Source organism: Lonchura striata, chromosome 1, assembly GCF_050655825.1.
Source record: "Lonchura striata isolate lonStrDom1 chromosome 1, ASM5065582v1, whole genome shotgun sequence".
Taxonomy (NCBI): domain Eukaryota; kingdom Metazoa; phylum Chordata; class Aves; order Passeriformes; family Estrildidae; genus Lonchura; species Lonchura striata.
The window spans coordinates 44,187,490-44,203,001 of NC_140703.1; the positions used below are offsets into that span (position 1 = coordinate 44,187,490).

Sequence of the window (15,512 nt, forward strand, 5' to 3'; positions counted from 1 at the left end):
ACATGTCACGTGTGGACCCATAACTTGCATAACTCCTTGGTTAATCCTCTGTGAAGTCTAGTGCCTGCTGTATTCAGGCAAGAATGAACACATATGTGTACCAGTTTTTGGGGGGTGCTGCTGAACCACTGCCTAAAATATGAAGCAGCTTTCAGCAGCTGTGGAAGATGAGATGTATATTGGTGCTATACACTGTACTTGTCTCAGTGAAGCTATTTCTGTAGGAGTTGGGCTAAAGACTTGATAAGAAAATGAAACTGATATTGTCCAATTAAACTGAAAGCTATTCTTACTATGCTTTCTTTCCTTTAACAGAAAAATAGTACACAAATGTTTGCAATTGCGCAGAATCTGGGATTTCACTTAGCATGTCTTTTTTCTATTAATTTATCAGATGTTTAATACATTTTCATGTTCTATGAATCCTTCTCAGCCACAAATAATTTCGGTGATTACTTTATGGCAATTTTTGAAATTTTACCCATAGGTTGGGCTGTGGATGGAACATTAGTCATGCTGCAATTTACGATTTTGCTGATGAAGGAGCATGCCCATCTCTGTTCTTGAGAAATCTACGAATAATGTATTTACAAACTCAGGAAAACCATACAGAATATTTAGAATATATAGAAAAATATTCCCAAAGGTTTGTAGCATAAAAATACAGTTTAAAAAATAGGCTTCATGTTTAGCTTCTCTAGGCACAAGACAGAGTTTCTGTTTTGTCCAGAGAAAGAGTTTTCAAAATATAGTAAGAAATTATGATATTTACAGACATTATATGCTGTAGAAGACTTTATGTATTTGATCTTGGAAGTCAGGTTCCTATGGACTAAAAAATGATTATAATAAAATATTTAATATTCTGTGCAAGTCGAATACTACCAGAATTTTATCAGAGGTTAGAGGGAGTAATATGGTATTTTACTTTTTTTCTTGATGCAAATTGTTTGCGTAAATGGTGTATGTAGTTTAGCAGTCAATAATGGCTTTCTAAACAAATCTTCTTTTCTTTATTATTACAGATTGAAGCTACTGATTCAAAGAATAATGTGTTGGTGTTCTTTAAGCTGAGACCTGATGTAATTACTGAAGATAATCTTCACAGTAATATTCTTGTGTCATCTATGCTAGATTCACCAATCAACACCCTTTATCAAGCTGTACGACAAGTTTTTGCACCAGTATTACTAAAGGTGAGCAATATATTAGTTTAATATTCTGTAGATTTATATTAAGACATTAGAATTCAATAGGATGTTGCCTAATTCTGAGCTAAATATTTTATGCTATGAAACCAAAATGTTTTAGGATATTAAGCAATGGGTGATAGTTATAATTTCTAAGTTAAAGAAAGTACTTAGGCTCCTATCAGTAAGGATGAGAGGAAGAGTCTGGTCATACATATGCCTGACTGGAAATGAGGAATACACTGGTAATTGATGGTTAATGTAGAAAACCAGCTCACACACTTTCAGGGTGCCTTTGTAAACCTGGACACTGACTTTTGATTTTGCGATAACAATGTTTTTTATAGTATTATTCTGAATTGTTAATTCAAAAGAATGAGGTGCTCTTCCTTGACTTTAGGGAAAAAAAATTGCTACATTGTCCCACCACGTGGTTGGTACTTAATCTGCATTTTGTATTTTTTTAAAGATGAATGGGGAGAAAATACTAATTGCTCTATCATGTGAGTCATAATTTTCAAAATTTTCATTACAGGATGAGAAGTGGAGTAAAGCATTTGATCCCAAGCTCCAGAAACTTTTAAGTGAGCTTGAAGCTGGCTTGAGTACTGCTCTCAGAAGATCAGATTGCAGTTACACAGGAACAAAATTCAATGAAGATGATATGCGAGGTTTGTTTTGCAATTATGTCTTTTATAGTTAGTCTTTGAATTTGGAGTAAATAATCCATTTACAAATTGAGAGTTTAAGTTTCCCAGTAATTGCACAGTGTGAAATAAAACTGGTTGTTGTTAATAGACTGGAATTGTTTCTGGTCATGCCAGAAAAGCAGAGTTGACTTTTGTACTGCATCTACTCAGGATCAGAATTTAAAAGATACTTACTTAAGCATATGTAAAAATTTGCTTTAGAAAGTATGTTCTGACTGAACATATTTTATAAACATTCATTTATTTAATATATAAATATTTTCTTTTTTATTTGCAGCTATACTTACACCAACAGATGAATTTCAGTTCTGGAGAGAATGTGCTCATCATGGAAATAAAGGGTGTAGTAAAGAAAGAGCTTCATATTTTCGAGACCTATTTGAGGACATTGCAAAAGTATGTTTTATTTTGTATGATCAGTGATATATTTCTAGACTTAGTAAAAACCACTCTTCCTATGAAATATATGTCAGTATATGTACACTCTTTCCAAATAAATTAATATATAACTATTTAGCTTTTTTTTTTCTTGGCAAAGTTCTACTTTAAATGATATTCATCTAGTTTGTAGTGATAGTGGTGCATGGGAATGCCATCATTTAATTGGGAGTGGATTTGGTCATTGAATACTAGGAGCTGCTGTGGAAGTACAACTGTATACTACAGTTTGTGAACTGGGGATTGACTCACGAGATGAAAAGGACACTATTAATGCTGGTATGCAACACTTGGTACCCACAGAGCACTTTCTTGAACACTGCTTCAGATAGCAGTGAATACTTCACACTAATAAACTTACACAAATGCTTGGTTTTTTTGAGAGGATTATGACATATTCTGTTGTGCAGTAAACCTCAGGACACTACACCACTTGTCAGCTTCAGGAAAGTGTAAATGTTTTGTCAATACTATTTGCAAATTAAATATATTAAGGATTTGTTTTTTCTAGGATTATTGCAACTTGGATACTCTCTCATTATTGGAAGTTGTGGATTTGGTGGAGGCTACCAAGGACACTGTTGATAGTGTGTGGAGACAAACAGAACATGATCCTTATCCACAGTCTCGCATGCATAATCTCTTGGATGTGATAGGTAAGCCTTTTATGCAGTCTTTATTAAATGAACAGTCAAGAAAAGTAAAAGGATTCCTTGAAAAGAGAGCTTCTTCCTTGTAAAGGCACCAATAACAGCACACAGCATGAAGGTGCTCGCTTCTAATTACGATCCGTGAGTATTATTTGCCTTCTTGTATGTAGTAATTCAGCCAGTTTTGGTAGATGCCTTCACATGTTTGGGAAGGAGATAGAAGATGGAGTTGGATACCTTTCAGGCAGTGGACTGGATTTGTTGTGCTTCTGTTTTACTCCCTGTCTTTCTTTCAGAGGAGAAAACTTATTTACATAAACTGCCATTAAAGGTGGTTCAGTCTTTGTGGAGGTGAGAGCAGGATGTGCAGACAGGTTTTTCTCTCTTTCTTTTGACACCAGGCTCATGTTTGGGGACAGGCGTAGGACAGTGAGGGTGTGTGCTCCTGCCAGACGTGTGTGTGTGTGAGAGAGAGGAAGAGTTGTGGAGAGCAGTCAGATACAGCCATTGCTGCATGTGTGTGGAATCCAGAATCCAAATCCATCTGCTTCACATATTGGACCAACTTCTGTTTACCTTGGAGATATTCAAGCAATTTATTGAATCTGAAACAAAATAATTGGTTATTGCTGCATTTATGTGGTTTGAAATTAAGACACTACACTGTTTTTTTTTTTTTTAAATGTGATTGAAATGTGGTGTAGCTTTAAAACAATTATTTTAAACAAACATCTTGGGTTTTTTTACACTTTTTTTGTCTTCTAGGTGGCTCACTAGGCAGATTTGTTCAGAGAAAATTAGCAGTTTTGAATTTGTGGGAGGATACTTTTCACAGTGTTAAAGAAAATATCCAGGCTGGCATCTTGGTTTGTGAACAGTGGGTGTCAGCTTGTGAATACCTAACTGGACAACTATGGCAACGTTACACTCTACATCCATGGAAAAATGAGAAATATTTCCCTGAACTGATAGCCAAACTTGGCCAGCGTCTTGATGAGGTAGAGGTTTGAATGATACACAATAGTTTCATAAGACACAGAATTAAACAGCATTGTTTCAAGTTAAAAAAGGGAATTAAAATACTTCCATAGTATTTTCAGAATCAGTATTCTATAATCTTTTTGTCTGAGTCTTTCAAAAGTTTCTTATAAAAAGGATAGAGATATGTACTTGTAAATATAAATTCTATGTAAAAATACTTTTGTTATATCAAATACTTTCTTTCCCTCATAGGTGCTAACTGTTAGAACACTTCATGAAAAACTTATGTTCTTTTTGCCAGCTGGAGAAAAAGATTCTTTACATCTTTCCCATGTGTTTGAACCGTTTGCTGGCCTAAATCCTGTACACTATAATCCTTACACAGAGGTATAATGCTTATTTTTAATTTATTAATATTCTTTCTGTGTCTTTCTGCAATGTATATAACCATAAACTAACACATGAACTCATTATCTCTAGCCATTATGGAAAGCAGCGGTCTCTCAGTATGAAAGAATTATTGCCCCAATGGAACAAAAAATAGCAATCAAATTGAAGAAATTTATTTCAGAAATTCAGGACAGTCCACAGCAGGTATGGGTAATTCTGTATTCTGAAAACTTTCCTGAAGATTAAATTATTTAATTCCTAAGTAGTCAGTTTAGGGGATAGGAGTAAGTACTTAGAGCCTGGTACCAGCCGATATTTAATTTTTTTTCATAAGAAAGTGATAACTTTTAAAAATCTTCATATTCCAGCTTCTTCAAATATTTCAGAAGCATAAGGAACTGATAAAACACCCAAATATAAGCAAAGAATTGCTTTTTGAGAGGGAAACATTGCTGGCAGCACTTCAAGATTATGTCAAAGGTATTTAATTGCATTAGTTTTTTTTGTGAATGCTAGGATCTTTATTTACTTCTAGAATTATGCCAGTTTTCCTAGTTATAACTGCAATAGTGATCTAAGGTTGTTCTATTAGGTTTATGGTCTAATGAATCTTTTGCATATGTTAGACTATGAGACAGACTTTGGAACTCGATGCCATGGTGTTCCTGGTGATGTTTCTGGACCATTGTCAGGCAAGAACCTTTCTGAAGTTGTCAATAATATTGTATGGGTACAGCAGCTGAAACTGAAGGTAACAGATTATGTTTCTGTTTACACACGATTTTTCATAGAATGTAAAACATGGTATTTGACATTTCTGTGGGGAATTCCATACAAAAAAATTGTGGACCTCCCTAGAGTTATATAATCAAGGCTCCTTATCAGTGGTGCTGCTTGCTAAGTTGAATTTTCTTAGCAGACCCAGAATTTAGTCTTTTTGTAGTAAACTGAACTGCTTAAAAAAGAAAAAAGAAAGACCAAAATTCATACAGTAGTTGTTTTTGTTAAATTTTACCCTCCAGTTTGCATTTTAAAATTGTATTTAGGATTTTTAGGATTTACAGATACCCAGATATCCACTGATTGTATTGACTAGGAATTTAATTTGTCTACTTCTGAAATTTCAAATATCTTTGAAGTATTGTCATGGACCTTATAGATAAAACAGAAAACTCGTGGTAGATCTGTACCTTTACAGAGACTTAAATAAAGACTAAGTGGTATATCCTGGGGTATCTTAATAGGGATGGATGCCGTTGTCAGTATTGTCAGTGAACAGCTTATTCAAACCCAATTTACTGTAAAGAGAATTCAGACATCTGGGACACAGTTCAGAGTTCACTTTTTTTTTGTAATCAGCTTTTGACTCCCACTTGGATGTTTTGTAATACTGATTTTTATTGTGGTGATTTCTCTTTTCTGATTGAATACTGGGAAGTTAAACTTTCCAGTTAACAGTATTTTCTTTGTTGTTGTGTTTAAGGTGGATGATTCTATCAAGCTGGCAGAGGCTCTTCTTTCTGACTTACCTGGATTTCAAACTTTTCTTCAAAGTGCAAATTGTTTTCTGGAACAGTTGAAAGTATATGAGCAAGAACAATTTGATGATTGGTCTAGGAATATCCAGTCAGAATTATCAAATCCCAAGTCAGGACTTTGGTAAGTGCACTCTTGTTTAAGTAATGTTTATTAAATAATGAAATCTGTAGTATGGTGTAATTCATTAGAACTTGACAAAGGAAATAAAAAAAAATTACAAGATTGAGAATGAATGGAGAGACAAAATAGAGCAATTTATTATACTTTCATTGCCTGCCAGTCTTGCTTGGTAAGGCGAAGTATACAGGACAATATTATTGGTTACTAATTAACAGCTAATATTGCAGATTAAGAACTAATCTTGAAGTTTCTGTTAGCACCTGGAATGAAAGACATGTTTGATTTGTGTGTTGTTTTTATTTGTTGCCTGTTGTAATCCTTACAGTGATAACGTATAGAGACTAGATGAGAATATAGCTGTGATGTACAGATAACACGTGTAGAGTAACAAATTAATTGCTATTCACAAGAAATTCTGCAGTCTACATAAGGTAGATGAAAGAAGGGTAGGCATGTCAATTTAAACTTAATGATTTTTTTTTTCCCCAAAATAATAAAATTTCTGTATGGGATGCTAAAATATATTTTAACCATTTTAGTTGATTGGCCACATAGCTTCTGTTTTCAGCTCTGAGTGTTGCAAAATTCCTCTGAAAGGAATTTGTCCACAGTTAGAGAGGATACAGGAGTTTATACTTAAATGGAAACTTTTATTTTAATGAAAATACTCAAATATATAACAGCCATCTAATTTATTAGTATATAAAATTTTGTTGTTGTAAGATTTTAAAAGATATGAAGTGGATAATTGAAAGAACAAGAAAAGAAGTAGCTCCCTACATAGGGGAATGCAATGGATATGGGAACTAGAAAAGAGATGATGAAATTAAAAAAAATGAGTAAGGCTGAAGTGTTTGTGAAAGGATGGTGGTAGAAGCATTGCTAAAGTAGAAAAAAATAAAGTCTGAAAATAGGCCGATGTTCTTATTAGCATCTGGCTGAATATACCAAAATGCTTCACTGAAGCAAGGTCTGGTTCTTAGAATTGGTTCCGTCCTTATTTTCTCTCCACTTTGCAGTGCAGGAGACTGAGGCTGGTAAGGTTCCTGCTTGAGGGACAGTGATGGATACAGTGTAATCTAGAATGCTGTCTAGCTGTGAGTTACATGTTAACTATCGTCACAAACCTGAAAAGCTTTGTAAGCAGAAATGATAGGCATTGTTAATTCTATCTTATATTCATTGGCTTTGAATTAAAGGAAAGGTTACTGGAATAATTTCTGAGTAAATTAAAATGCTAATATGCATAGAAAAACAGAATAGAATGGCATCAAGCTGTTTAGAATAGTTTGTTATATTATGGAAAAATGCACCTAAGAAAGGATAAATATCAAATTATATTCAGTATTATAATTGATTTTGGTTCAGTATCCAAGCTAATAGCCCTGTGATGGAGTTGGATCCCATTTCTGGAACATTAAACATACTTTACTCAGATCGTTTGGTGACTCTGCTAAGAGAAGTACGTCAGCTATCAGCACTTGGGTTTGCTATACCAGCTAAAATCCAACATCTTGCAAAAACTGCCCAAAAGTTCTGCAAGCAGGCGGTCATCCTCAAGCAGGTATAAGAGTATGCCATAATAGCTTCCTGTTCTGACTACCCTGCTTGAACTTTCCTTTTTTTTCTGTCTGTGTGTTAAGCTTTCCATTTTGCTTGTCTGTATGAAAGTGACTTCTTTCTTGAACAAATTAGTGAAGTCCATAAAAGAAAGCAAATCTAAAGATATGCTTCACAATTTCAGAATGAGTCTTCTTTTGAAATATAGTATTAAAGCCATATGAAGTTACAGTATGAATATACAAAAATAAGACACGTAATTAGTTGATTACCTTGTTTTAGTTTCAGTTTTTTATAATTACGACTAAAGGGAATTCTCATAAAATGTAGCAACTTATCCTCACCATTGCTAGTTTTCAACTGAAAATATATTAGCAAATATTTTAGTGGAAGTATGTGTAGGGTTTTTGAGGGTGGGTGGTCTATTTCTTTGATTGCACTCAATGCCACATATGTTTATATTTGGCTTATATTTCAGTTCAATTTCTCATGAGGTGTCATTGATATCTGGGATACCCTTACAGCTAGGGCAAAGGTGACATGAGACTTTTTATTTTTCCATTTAAATTTAAACTTGTTTTTTTGCAGGTGGCACATTTCTATAATTCTATTGATCAACAAATGATTTGGAGTCAAAAGCCAATGATGTTACAATCTGCTCTAGCATTTGAACAGATAATTAAGGTGAAAGACTTCCCCTCTCTTTGTCTTTTTATTTTCAGTGGTATCTGTGCATATTCTGTGCTGCTTTTTCTGTGTTTATTGCATTGTAATTAAAAAAATAGTTTCTTGATAAACAGGTGAAGTTGATTAGCAATTATTAATGCCACATTTTTGATTTTGATCTGTGCAGAACAAAGATCAAGAGAGGCATTTAAGGTGTCCTCTCATCTTCAGATGTCTGCTTATGTTTGTGGAGCAGCAGTCTCAACATCAGTTGATCAATTTCAAACTCTGTTAGGAGTCTGTCATTGATCCTTCTCCAGTGCACTGATGTAGCTATAATACTATGCCCCTACATGTCTGTGATTTACCAGATTATTTTGTCTCTAGTGCAGCCAAGGGAAAGGGAGATGCTCCAATTTTTGCTAGGAATAAAACCATATTTCTTATATTATCACTTCTGTATGTTGGTTGGTAGACCGTTTTTGTCATTAAATGTTACAAAGGTTGTGTGTTTATAAAGCATTCAAAATCAGGTCCTGGAGGAAAAGCTCAAATAACATGGGATAATCCCAGAGAACTGGAGGCTTATATCCAAAAACTCCAAGATGCTGCTGAACGGATTTCCACTGAAAATAGAAAACTAAGAAAATGGCACACAAACTTCATTCAAAAGGTACATTTTCCATATGAAATTGAAGTAATGTCTATTATAGCATACCTTAACCTTTCTTTAATTTACATGTTGATGAGTATGTTTATTATTCCTTAACATTCTTTTAACAGGTCATATCGCTTATGAATATTGATCTACTGCGGCAGCAGCAGCGTTGGAAAGAGGGGCTTCAGGAACTCAGAACTGGTTTTGCCAGCCTCGAGTCACAGGCATGGTTTGATTTTCCTACTGCAAACTGTGAAAATTTGACTTTTCAACAGTAATCGAGATTTAAGACTCAAACGTAGTGTGATTAAATTAATTCTAATTAAGGAGTTACTGGTTGTTGTAGGAAAACATCTGTGTTCTAGTTAATGCCAGACATGAGATAAAATCACAGTTGAGGAGGATGGAGATAATTTTTTTTTATGTCATATTAGCATTGGGAGAAGAACTTTTGGTCAATAACAGGTGTTAGATGAAGAAATGGGAAAACCTTGGGTAATGTAGACCAGTTGTGTCTGAGCCATTAATGCAGGGTAAAACGAAGAAATTAGTACAGATAATGAGCATAAACTCAGCATAAAACAAATGTACAAAATTTGGAATTAAAATGCATTTCTCCCTGAAATGATGATAAAAACATATTTTTGTTCACTTATCAACTGACAACTTCTAGAGTAGAGTGACAGAATCATTAAGACCCTTAATATAATTAAATAAGATGATTAAGATTTTGATAAAAAATATCATATTATCAAAGTAAGCTATTTTGAGTTATTATTCAAGCCGGTTTGTCCTTTAGCCTTCAGCAATCAAAATACGATATTCTTAGATGGATATGTTGTTCTTATCCTTTATAGTGCAAATGCAGGTTACTTTTTTTTGGTGTTTGCCGCTCAAATAAATGCAGTGTCTTTACAGTATTTTACTTCTAATTTTGTTTTCATTCTCTCAAGATAATACAAAAAATAATCTGTCTTGGTTTCTTTTCAAGTTTAATTTGCAGATTTTTATGTTTAAAATATTCTTTTTAAAGAATCTAGATTTCCTTTAGGATCTGTTTGAAAATTACTTTGATACTACGAAATGTTTTTAGATGGAAAATAACCTAAACTGTTTTCAGTCACTCTTCAAAAATCTTTGAATAGAAGTGATAAAATTTAACTAAATGTATATTTTTTCACAATCCAAAAATTATAAGATGGTATACTTACTGCTGTTGTCATCGAAATATTACATAATTATCCTGTTATAATTGTCTTAAGGCTTAATTAAGACAATTTCAGGTTTTCTTAATCTCTAGAATCTTTCTGTTGGAAGAGCTCCTATAGGCAGGTTTGAATTGTAGGATAGACCTTAACTGTATAGCTTCTTGCAGCAACCCTCCAAAGCCCTGCCTGAAAATCTCCAATTAAACAGAACCTTTTAAGTTGGAAAGTGTTTCTAGCTTTTTTTCTAGCTTAAATTGTCTTTATGCAAATCCCTCCATGACTTGCAAATGACTATTTAGCTCAGTTGGTCAGGTTGCTAGTAATGCCAAGGTAATGGATTTGATTCCAGTTTGGATGATTTACTTAAGAGTGGGACTTGAGGATCCTTGTGGGTCCCTTCCAGCTCAGAAGACTCTGATTTACATAAATTGACTGTATCATAAGGCTTTCCATGTTCTTACAGTGCAGTGTAGCAGATGTCAATAAAAAACTGAATTCTTTGAGGTAAAATTTTACATTAATTCATTAGTTAACATTGTTTTCTGGAAACACACAAGATTTTTTGTAAATACTATTTAAAAGGTAGCTTACATATTATAAGAAAATAGAAGATGTGATACAGGTTTAAATCTCTTATTTGGCCAGCTCTTTATGTTATTTCTAGCAGAGTCCTGTGCATTTTAGGGTAAGCCTGAAGAACATTCTGGTAAACCAGTGGGTGATGAGCCTCAGTGAAGTTCCTATGGTGATTTGCCATAGAGACTGCTTGATTTGAATAGTTTTTTAATTTCCTGTGTTAATTTGAAATAAATGCAATAAATGCAATAACTGGTCACAAAATCAAAAACTTATATCTTGAGTTAGAAAGGGTCCACAAGGACCATCAAGTCCAACTCCCTGCTCATCACAGGACTATGTAAAACTAAACAAAGTGACTTAAGTATGTTGTCCAGATGGTCCTTAAACTCTGACCAGCTTGGTGCCATGACCCAGTATATGCCAGCTGTGTGATTACTGAATTTTACTAAGATCCTGGTCTTTGGATCTTATACCATGTGCAGTTTCATCTTAAAATTATGGAGGAATAAGAAAAAAAATAAACATTGTTAAATTTTAGGGTTTCAAATCGAGTGATATGAAAGCTTGGAGACAACATTGGAATCATCAACTTTATAAAGCTCTGGAGCATCAGTATCAAATGGGCTTAGAAGCACTCAATGAGAATTTACCAGAGATAATTATCGATCTAACATTCAAGTAAGATTTTGGTTTTTTGCCTTAAAAGAAAATATGCAGGTGCAGATTACATTAAAATACTAGTTTTTCTATTTGTTTCATCTTTTAGGCAAGGTCGCTTGCAATTCAGACCTCCTTTTGAAGAAGTACGAGCTAGATATTATAGAGAAATGAAGAGATTCATCTCCATTCCAAATCAGTTTAGGGGAGTAAGTGAGGCAGAAGATGAGTCTATATTCACTGTTATGACCGAAAGAAATGCAAATGGATTTCTGACCGCTTTCAGTAAAGCAGAGGATTTGTTCAGAAGGCTGACAGATGTTTCTAATCAATTCAAGGTATTTTCAATAGTGGACTGACTCATACATTTTTTCGCTTAGATTTATGTCATTTTATGCTTTGGACATTATACAAGTAGCTGAGCAATTGTGTTTATGCATCATTGTTCTTTTCTTCAAGGCATATAAGCAAAAGCTTAGCAAGTCCATCCATGTTAAGCCAATTACTTAAGCACATGCCTGATTTGATGTATATGTGTAGTTCCTTTTGAATACTCTATATAATAGCTGACTTCTCAGTCTTTCTGTTTTGAATAGCCTTAAATGTGTGAGCATGTCAAACTGTTTTTTACCTCCTGATTTTTGTAATAAGAAAATCTACAGATAGTTGAAGAAGCACAAAGATTAAAGAGAATGTAACTTGCAAAAATTATTAGAGTATTTTAATGTTATTGAGAAATAGTTTTTTAATCGGGAAATATTTATTTTTCATGGAATAAAAAATAATGTTGAAAAGGAATGGGTCGTAATTGGCCAAGTAGATATGGAACCTTTGGTGAAGACACATCTTACTAGCAAACAGGACTGGGAAAAAAACTTTAAGGCATTAAAAGTGAGAGGGAAAGAAGCAGAACGTCTTCCAAGGTATAGTGTAACTATTCTTTTGTTTGAATAATATATTCTATCAGATATTTTAAATGTAATAGTTAGAGTTCTAAAGTAAAACTGTTAGGAATCGTGTTTAGAACAAGGTAAAAGATGTGACATTTCATGCTGGAGAAGTAGAACTTGCTGGCTAGTTATACTCTGAGTAGAAAAGATTTCCATGAGTTCATGGACAAACTGAGGTGAATAGAAGAGAAGCTGGCTGTTGTGCCTTATAGCCAGAAGCAACATGTTGCTAAGAAATCCATGAGTTGAAAATATTATTGTTGATAGGATAGTTAGGAAGATATCAAGTAAGGCAGACTTTTTTCTTAGTGTTCTCTAGGTATCTACTTATGGTCACTGATATATTAGATATGGGGCCTTGAAATGACTCTCTATGGCTATTCTTCTGTTCTTAATACTATTGAAAGCTGAGTTAGTAAACTCCCATGGAAATTAGAGAATTACAGACATGAATATACAAATAATGAAACTATTTTTCTTTTGAGTATGATAATAGCCTTTCAGAATTTTATGGCACTGGTTATATAAAATCAAGGCATTTTCTAACTATTTGGAGAAGGAGAGCGTTAAACCTAAGTCTCCATAAAATTGAAAGTACATATGCATAACTGTAAATATTTCAACACTATGAGTAATTTCCCAATAAGCAATGACTTCCATTTGTAGAATTATAAGGGAAAATTTTCATTGAACTACTAAGATAGGGTAAACTATAGATGTGCATAGATGCAGAGATGTAAGATCATACATGTAAGTATGCCACTGAATATTTGTTGTCTTTTAATCTCTTTTTTTCTGAAGCACGATCAGAATAGATTGTTTAACTGTTAATTGCAACCCTGTGAAAACTGTGATTGATGATTTCATCCAGAAGTTGTACGACATTCTAGTTGTTTCTTTGAGAAAATCTATTCAAGGTAAATAACTTCAATAAACAGTATTTTAGTTTTGTTTGTTTCTGCTGTACTTAGGCACATATGTATTAATGTAAATAATCTTTAAATAAATATTTTACTTTTTACTTAGGCACAGTGGACTGCAGAAATCACAATGCAGAGAAAGTAATGTCACAATATGACACGAATAACTCACACACAGATGATAGATGTAAAAGAGGAAAGAAAAGAACTAAAAGAGAGATTTTATTTTCTGACTCCGTAGTATATAGAATCCCAAAAGTGACAGCAGATTGGAGGGTGAAATTGTCACCTCTCCAACCATGCTGGTCAAACTAACGGTTTATCAATTCTCTCTACCTACAAAGAAGAATGCAAAACAATCATTATTTACATGAACATGTGTGAGAACTCCAGTAGAAATATGTAAACAGCAGAAGGCATAGAAAACTTTTAGAAGAACTTTAAAACTCCCAAAAGAACAAGGCAAGAAAGTAATCTGTTACAGCTGTGTATTCCTCAATATTACTTTTTCACTATAGACCTAGCCTAGGACCCTTTGTATCTTTCTGCTTCTTGTTTGGGCCACTTCTGTTACAGGTGTAAAAGAATACATATGAATGTTGTTTTGCTTGTTTCTTTTATCTGAAGGAAAATTTTGTTGCTTCAGAGAGGAAAATTTCCTAGGTGTTTGAGAAGGTGTTATAAAATGTAATAAAAATGCTCTTAGATTTTTCTTTTACAAATTGACATACTTCATAAAGAGTCTAAAATAATTTGGACTTACTCCATAGAATGCTTGTCGCTTCAATTGCCAAAACTGTTAAAACTGTGTTGAAGAATACAAAACATTTCCCTGTTTTGGGTGGTTGATGTATATATGGAACAGCAGGACAAAGTGGAATAAAGTGTAGATGATGAGGAATAACAGTGCTTTGTACTTTAAATCTAATAATTGTCACAGGAAATGTATAACAGGGATTGTGCAAGAAAGGGAATTATTTCATAGCCTGAAAGGTGAATCTTTCCTGGAAGATTTCCTGGAGCTATACAGCTCCTTTCTCAGTATCAAAAGAGATTTACCTTGGTAGGTAAATACATTATCGTTTATGCAGGCATTTGTTTGTGAGTCTTCTCAATACGTAAAGGCAGGTGGCTTTAGTTAGTTAGTCTCTTGAAAAGACCCAAACCACAATTAACAGAGAATAACCCCAAAGAACCCAAAAGCAATTTATATCTGTTTACCTAAAAAAAAAAAAAAGTCCTTTACAGCCTTTGAAAATATATCAATAAATGCCCCACATATTTATGTTTAATGTTCAGAAGGGACTCTGATACTCATGGTCTAAATCATGCACTGAATGCAGTGGTTTACATCTGAAAAGCTACTTGTAAACACAAATGTGCAACTTCTGTTCAGGGAGAAGCCAAGACTGGAGTCTGCAATTTTTAAACAAATACTTTGCATACTTATGACTAATGCTGTATCCTTGTGCATTTGTCTGACTTGGATATTTGAAATTACTAATATTCTCTCCATGATAACTTTGTTTTCCATCTTTGTGTAGCTCACCTCTGTGATGTTTCTACATTTCTGACTGATGCCATGGAAACACTAGTGATCAGGCCCCAGACTGTAGAGGAAATAGCAGAAGACAATTTAAAATATTTAAGCCTACATGAACGAAAAGAAGGGGTAAGATGCTATTTTATTCTACCCAGAGCAACAACTATAAAACTGTAATTACTTTCCAGTATGGAAACTTACATTTCATAACTAATCAAGATCATGGTCAAGTCACATAGGGTCAGGGCAGTAGTCCATGTAGCACAGTAATTCGTGTCCAGCAGTGGAGTGATTTACTTAGGGGAAAACATAAAATCAGGGTAGTATATTTGATGCTTTTTACTTCTAACCTTCAACCTGAACCTTTCTGAGTTTAATGTGGCTCCTGACATGTAGTAACACTCAGTGGATTTCTTTTACACAGCCTTACCTTGTCTTCTCTTGAGAGTAAATACATGATTGACATCCAAAATATACTCTGGTAAAGTGTAGATCAATTGCCCATTACATGAGGAATCCCTCTTTTTATTTTTTTCCATCTGGCACCTGTTAACTTCATAGCATTTATGTCTTATATTGAAAGAGATATGGACCAAACAGTTCCTATTTTTCCTTTTCATGGCACATAACTCTATTTTACTTTGTTGTGTTTGGTATCAGCGATCTCTGTTGTAGATTGAAGAGTGTTAGTTAATCTCATCTTTTCTTATGCATAAGCTCACTCATAACTTTGATTATCCTTGTTGCCTTTTG

At 33.8% G+C, this 15,512-nt stretch overlaps 1 protein-coding gene across 4 annotated transcripts in view; it reads left to right on the plus strand.

Annotated features, from left to right (window-relative positions):
• The window catches only part of DYNC2H1 (dynein cytoplasmic 2 heavy chain 1), a 143,715-nt gene that overhangs the window by 2,464 nt on the left and 125,739 nt on the right, over positions 1-15,512 (plus strand). For 3 of the 4 annotated variants that reach the window (XM_021529338.4, XM_085575766.1, XM_085575767.1), the window contains exons 2-20: positions 1,026-1,196; positions 1,726-1,861; positions 2,178-2,296; positions 2,850-2,994; positions 3,754-3,986; positions 4,222-4,356; positions 4,450-4,563; positions 4,728-4,839; positions 4,986-5,110; positions 5,843-6,018; positions 7,387-7,582; positions 8,167-8,262; positions 8,765-8,917; positions 9,028-9,126; positions 11,228-11,367; positions 11,456-11,684; positions 12,142-12,269; positions 13,098-13,213; positions 14,761-14,888. In XM_021529338.4, the coding sequence (XP_021385013.3) occupies positions 1,026-1,196; positions 1,726-1,861; positions 2,178-2,296; positions 2,850-2,994; positions 3,754-3,986; positions 4,222-4,356; positions 4,450-4,563; positions 4,728-4,839; positions 4,986-5,110; positions 5,843-6,018; positions 7,387-7,582; positions 8,167-8,262; positions 8,765-8,917; positions 9,028-9,126; positions 11,228-11,367; positions 11,456-11,684; positions 12,142-12,269; positions 13,098-13,213; positions 14,761-14,888 (2,751 nt within the window). Of the gene's footprint in view, positions 1-1,025; positions 1,197-1,725; positions 1,862-2,177; positions 2,297-2,849; positions 2,995-3,753; positions 3,987-4,221; positions 4,357-4,449; positions 4,564-4,727; positions 4,840-4,985; positions 5,111-5,842; positions 6,019-7,386; positions 7,583-8,166; positions 8,263-8,764; positions 8,918-9,027; positions 9,132-11,227; positions 11,368-11,455; positions 11,685-12,141; positions 12,270-13,097; positions 13,214-14,760; positions 14,889-15,512 lie in introns of those variants that run through there. The other variant, XM_085575770.1, reaches the window with a different exon arrangement.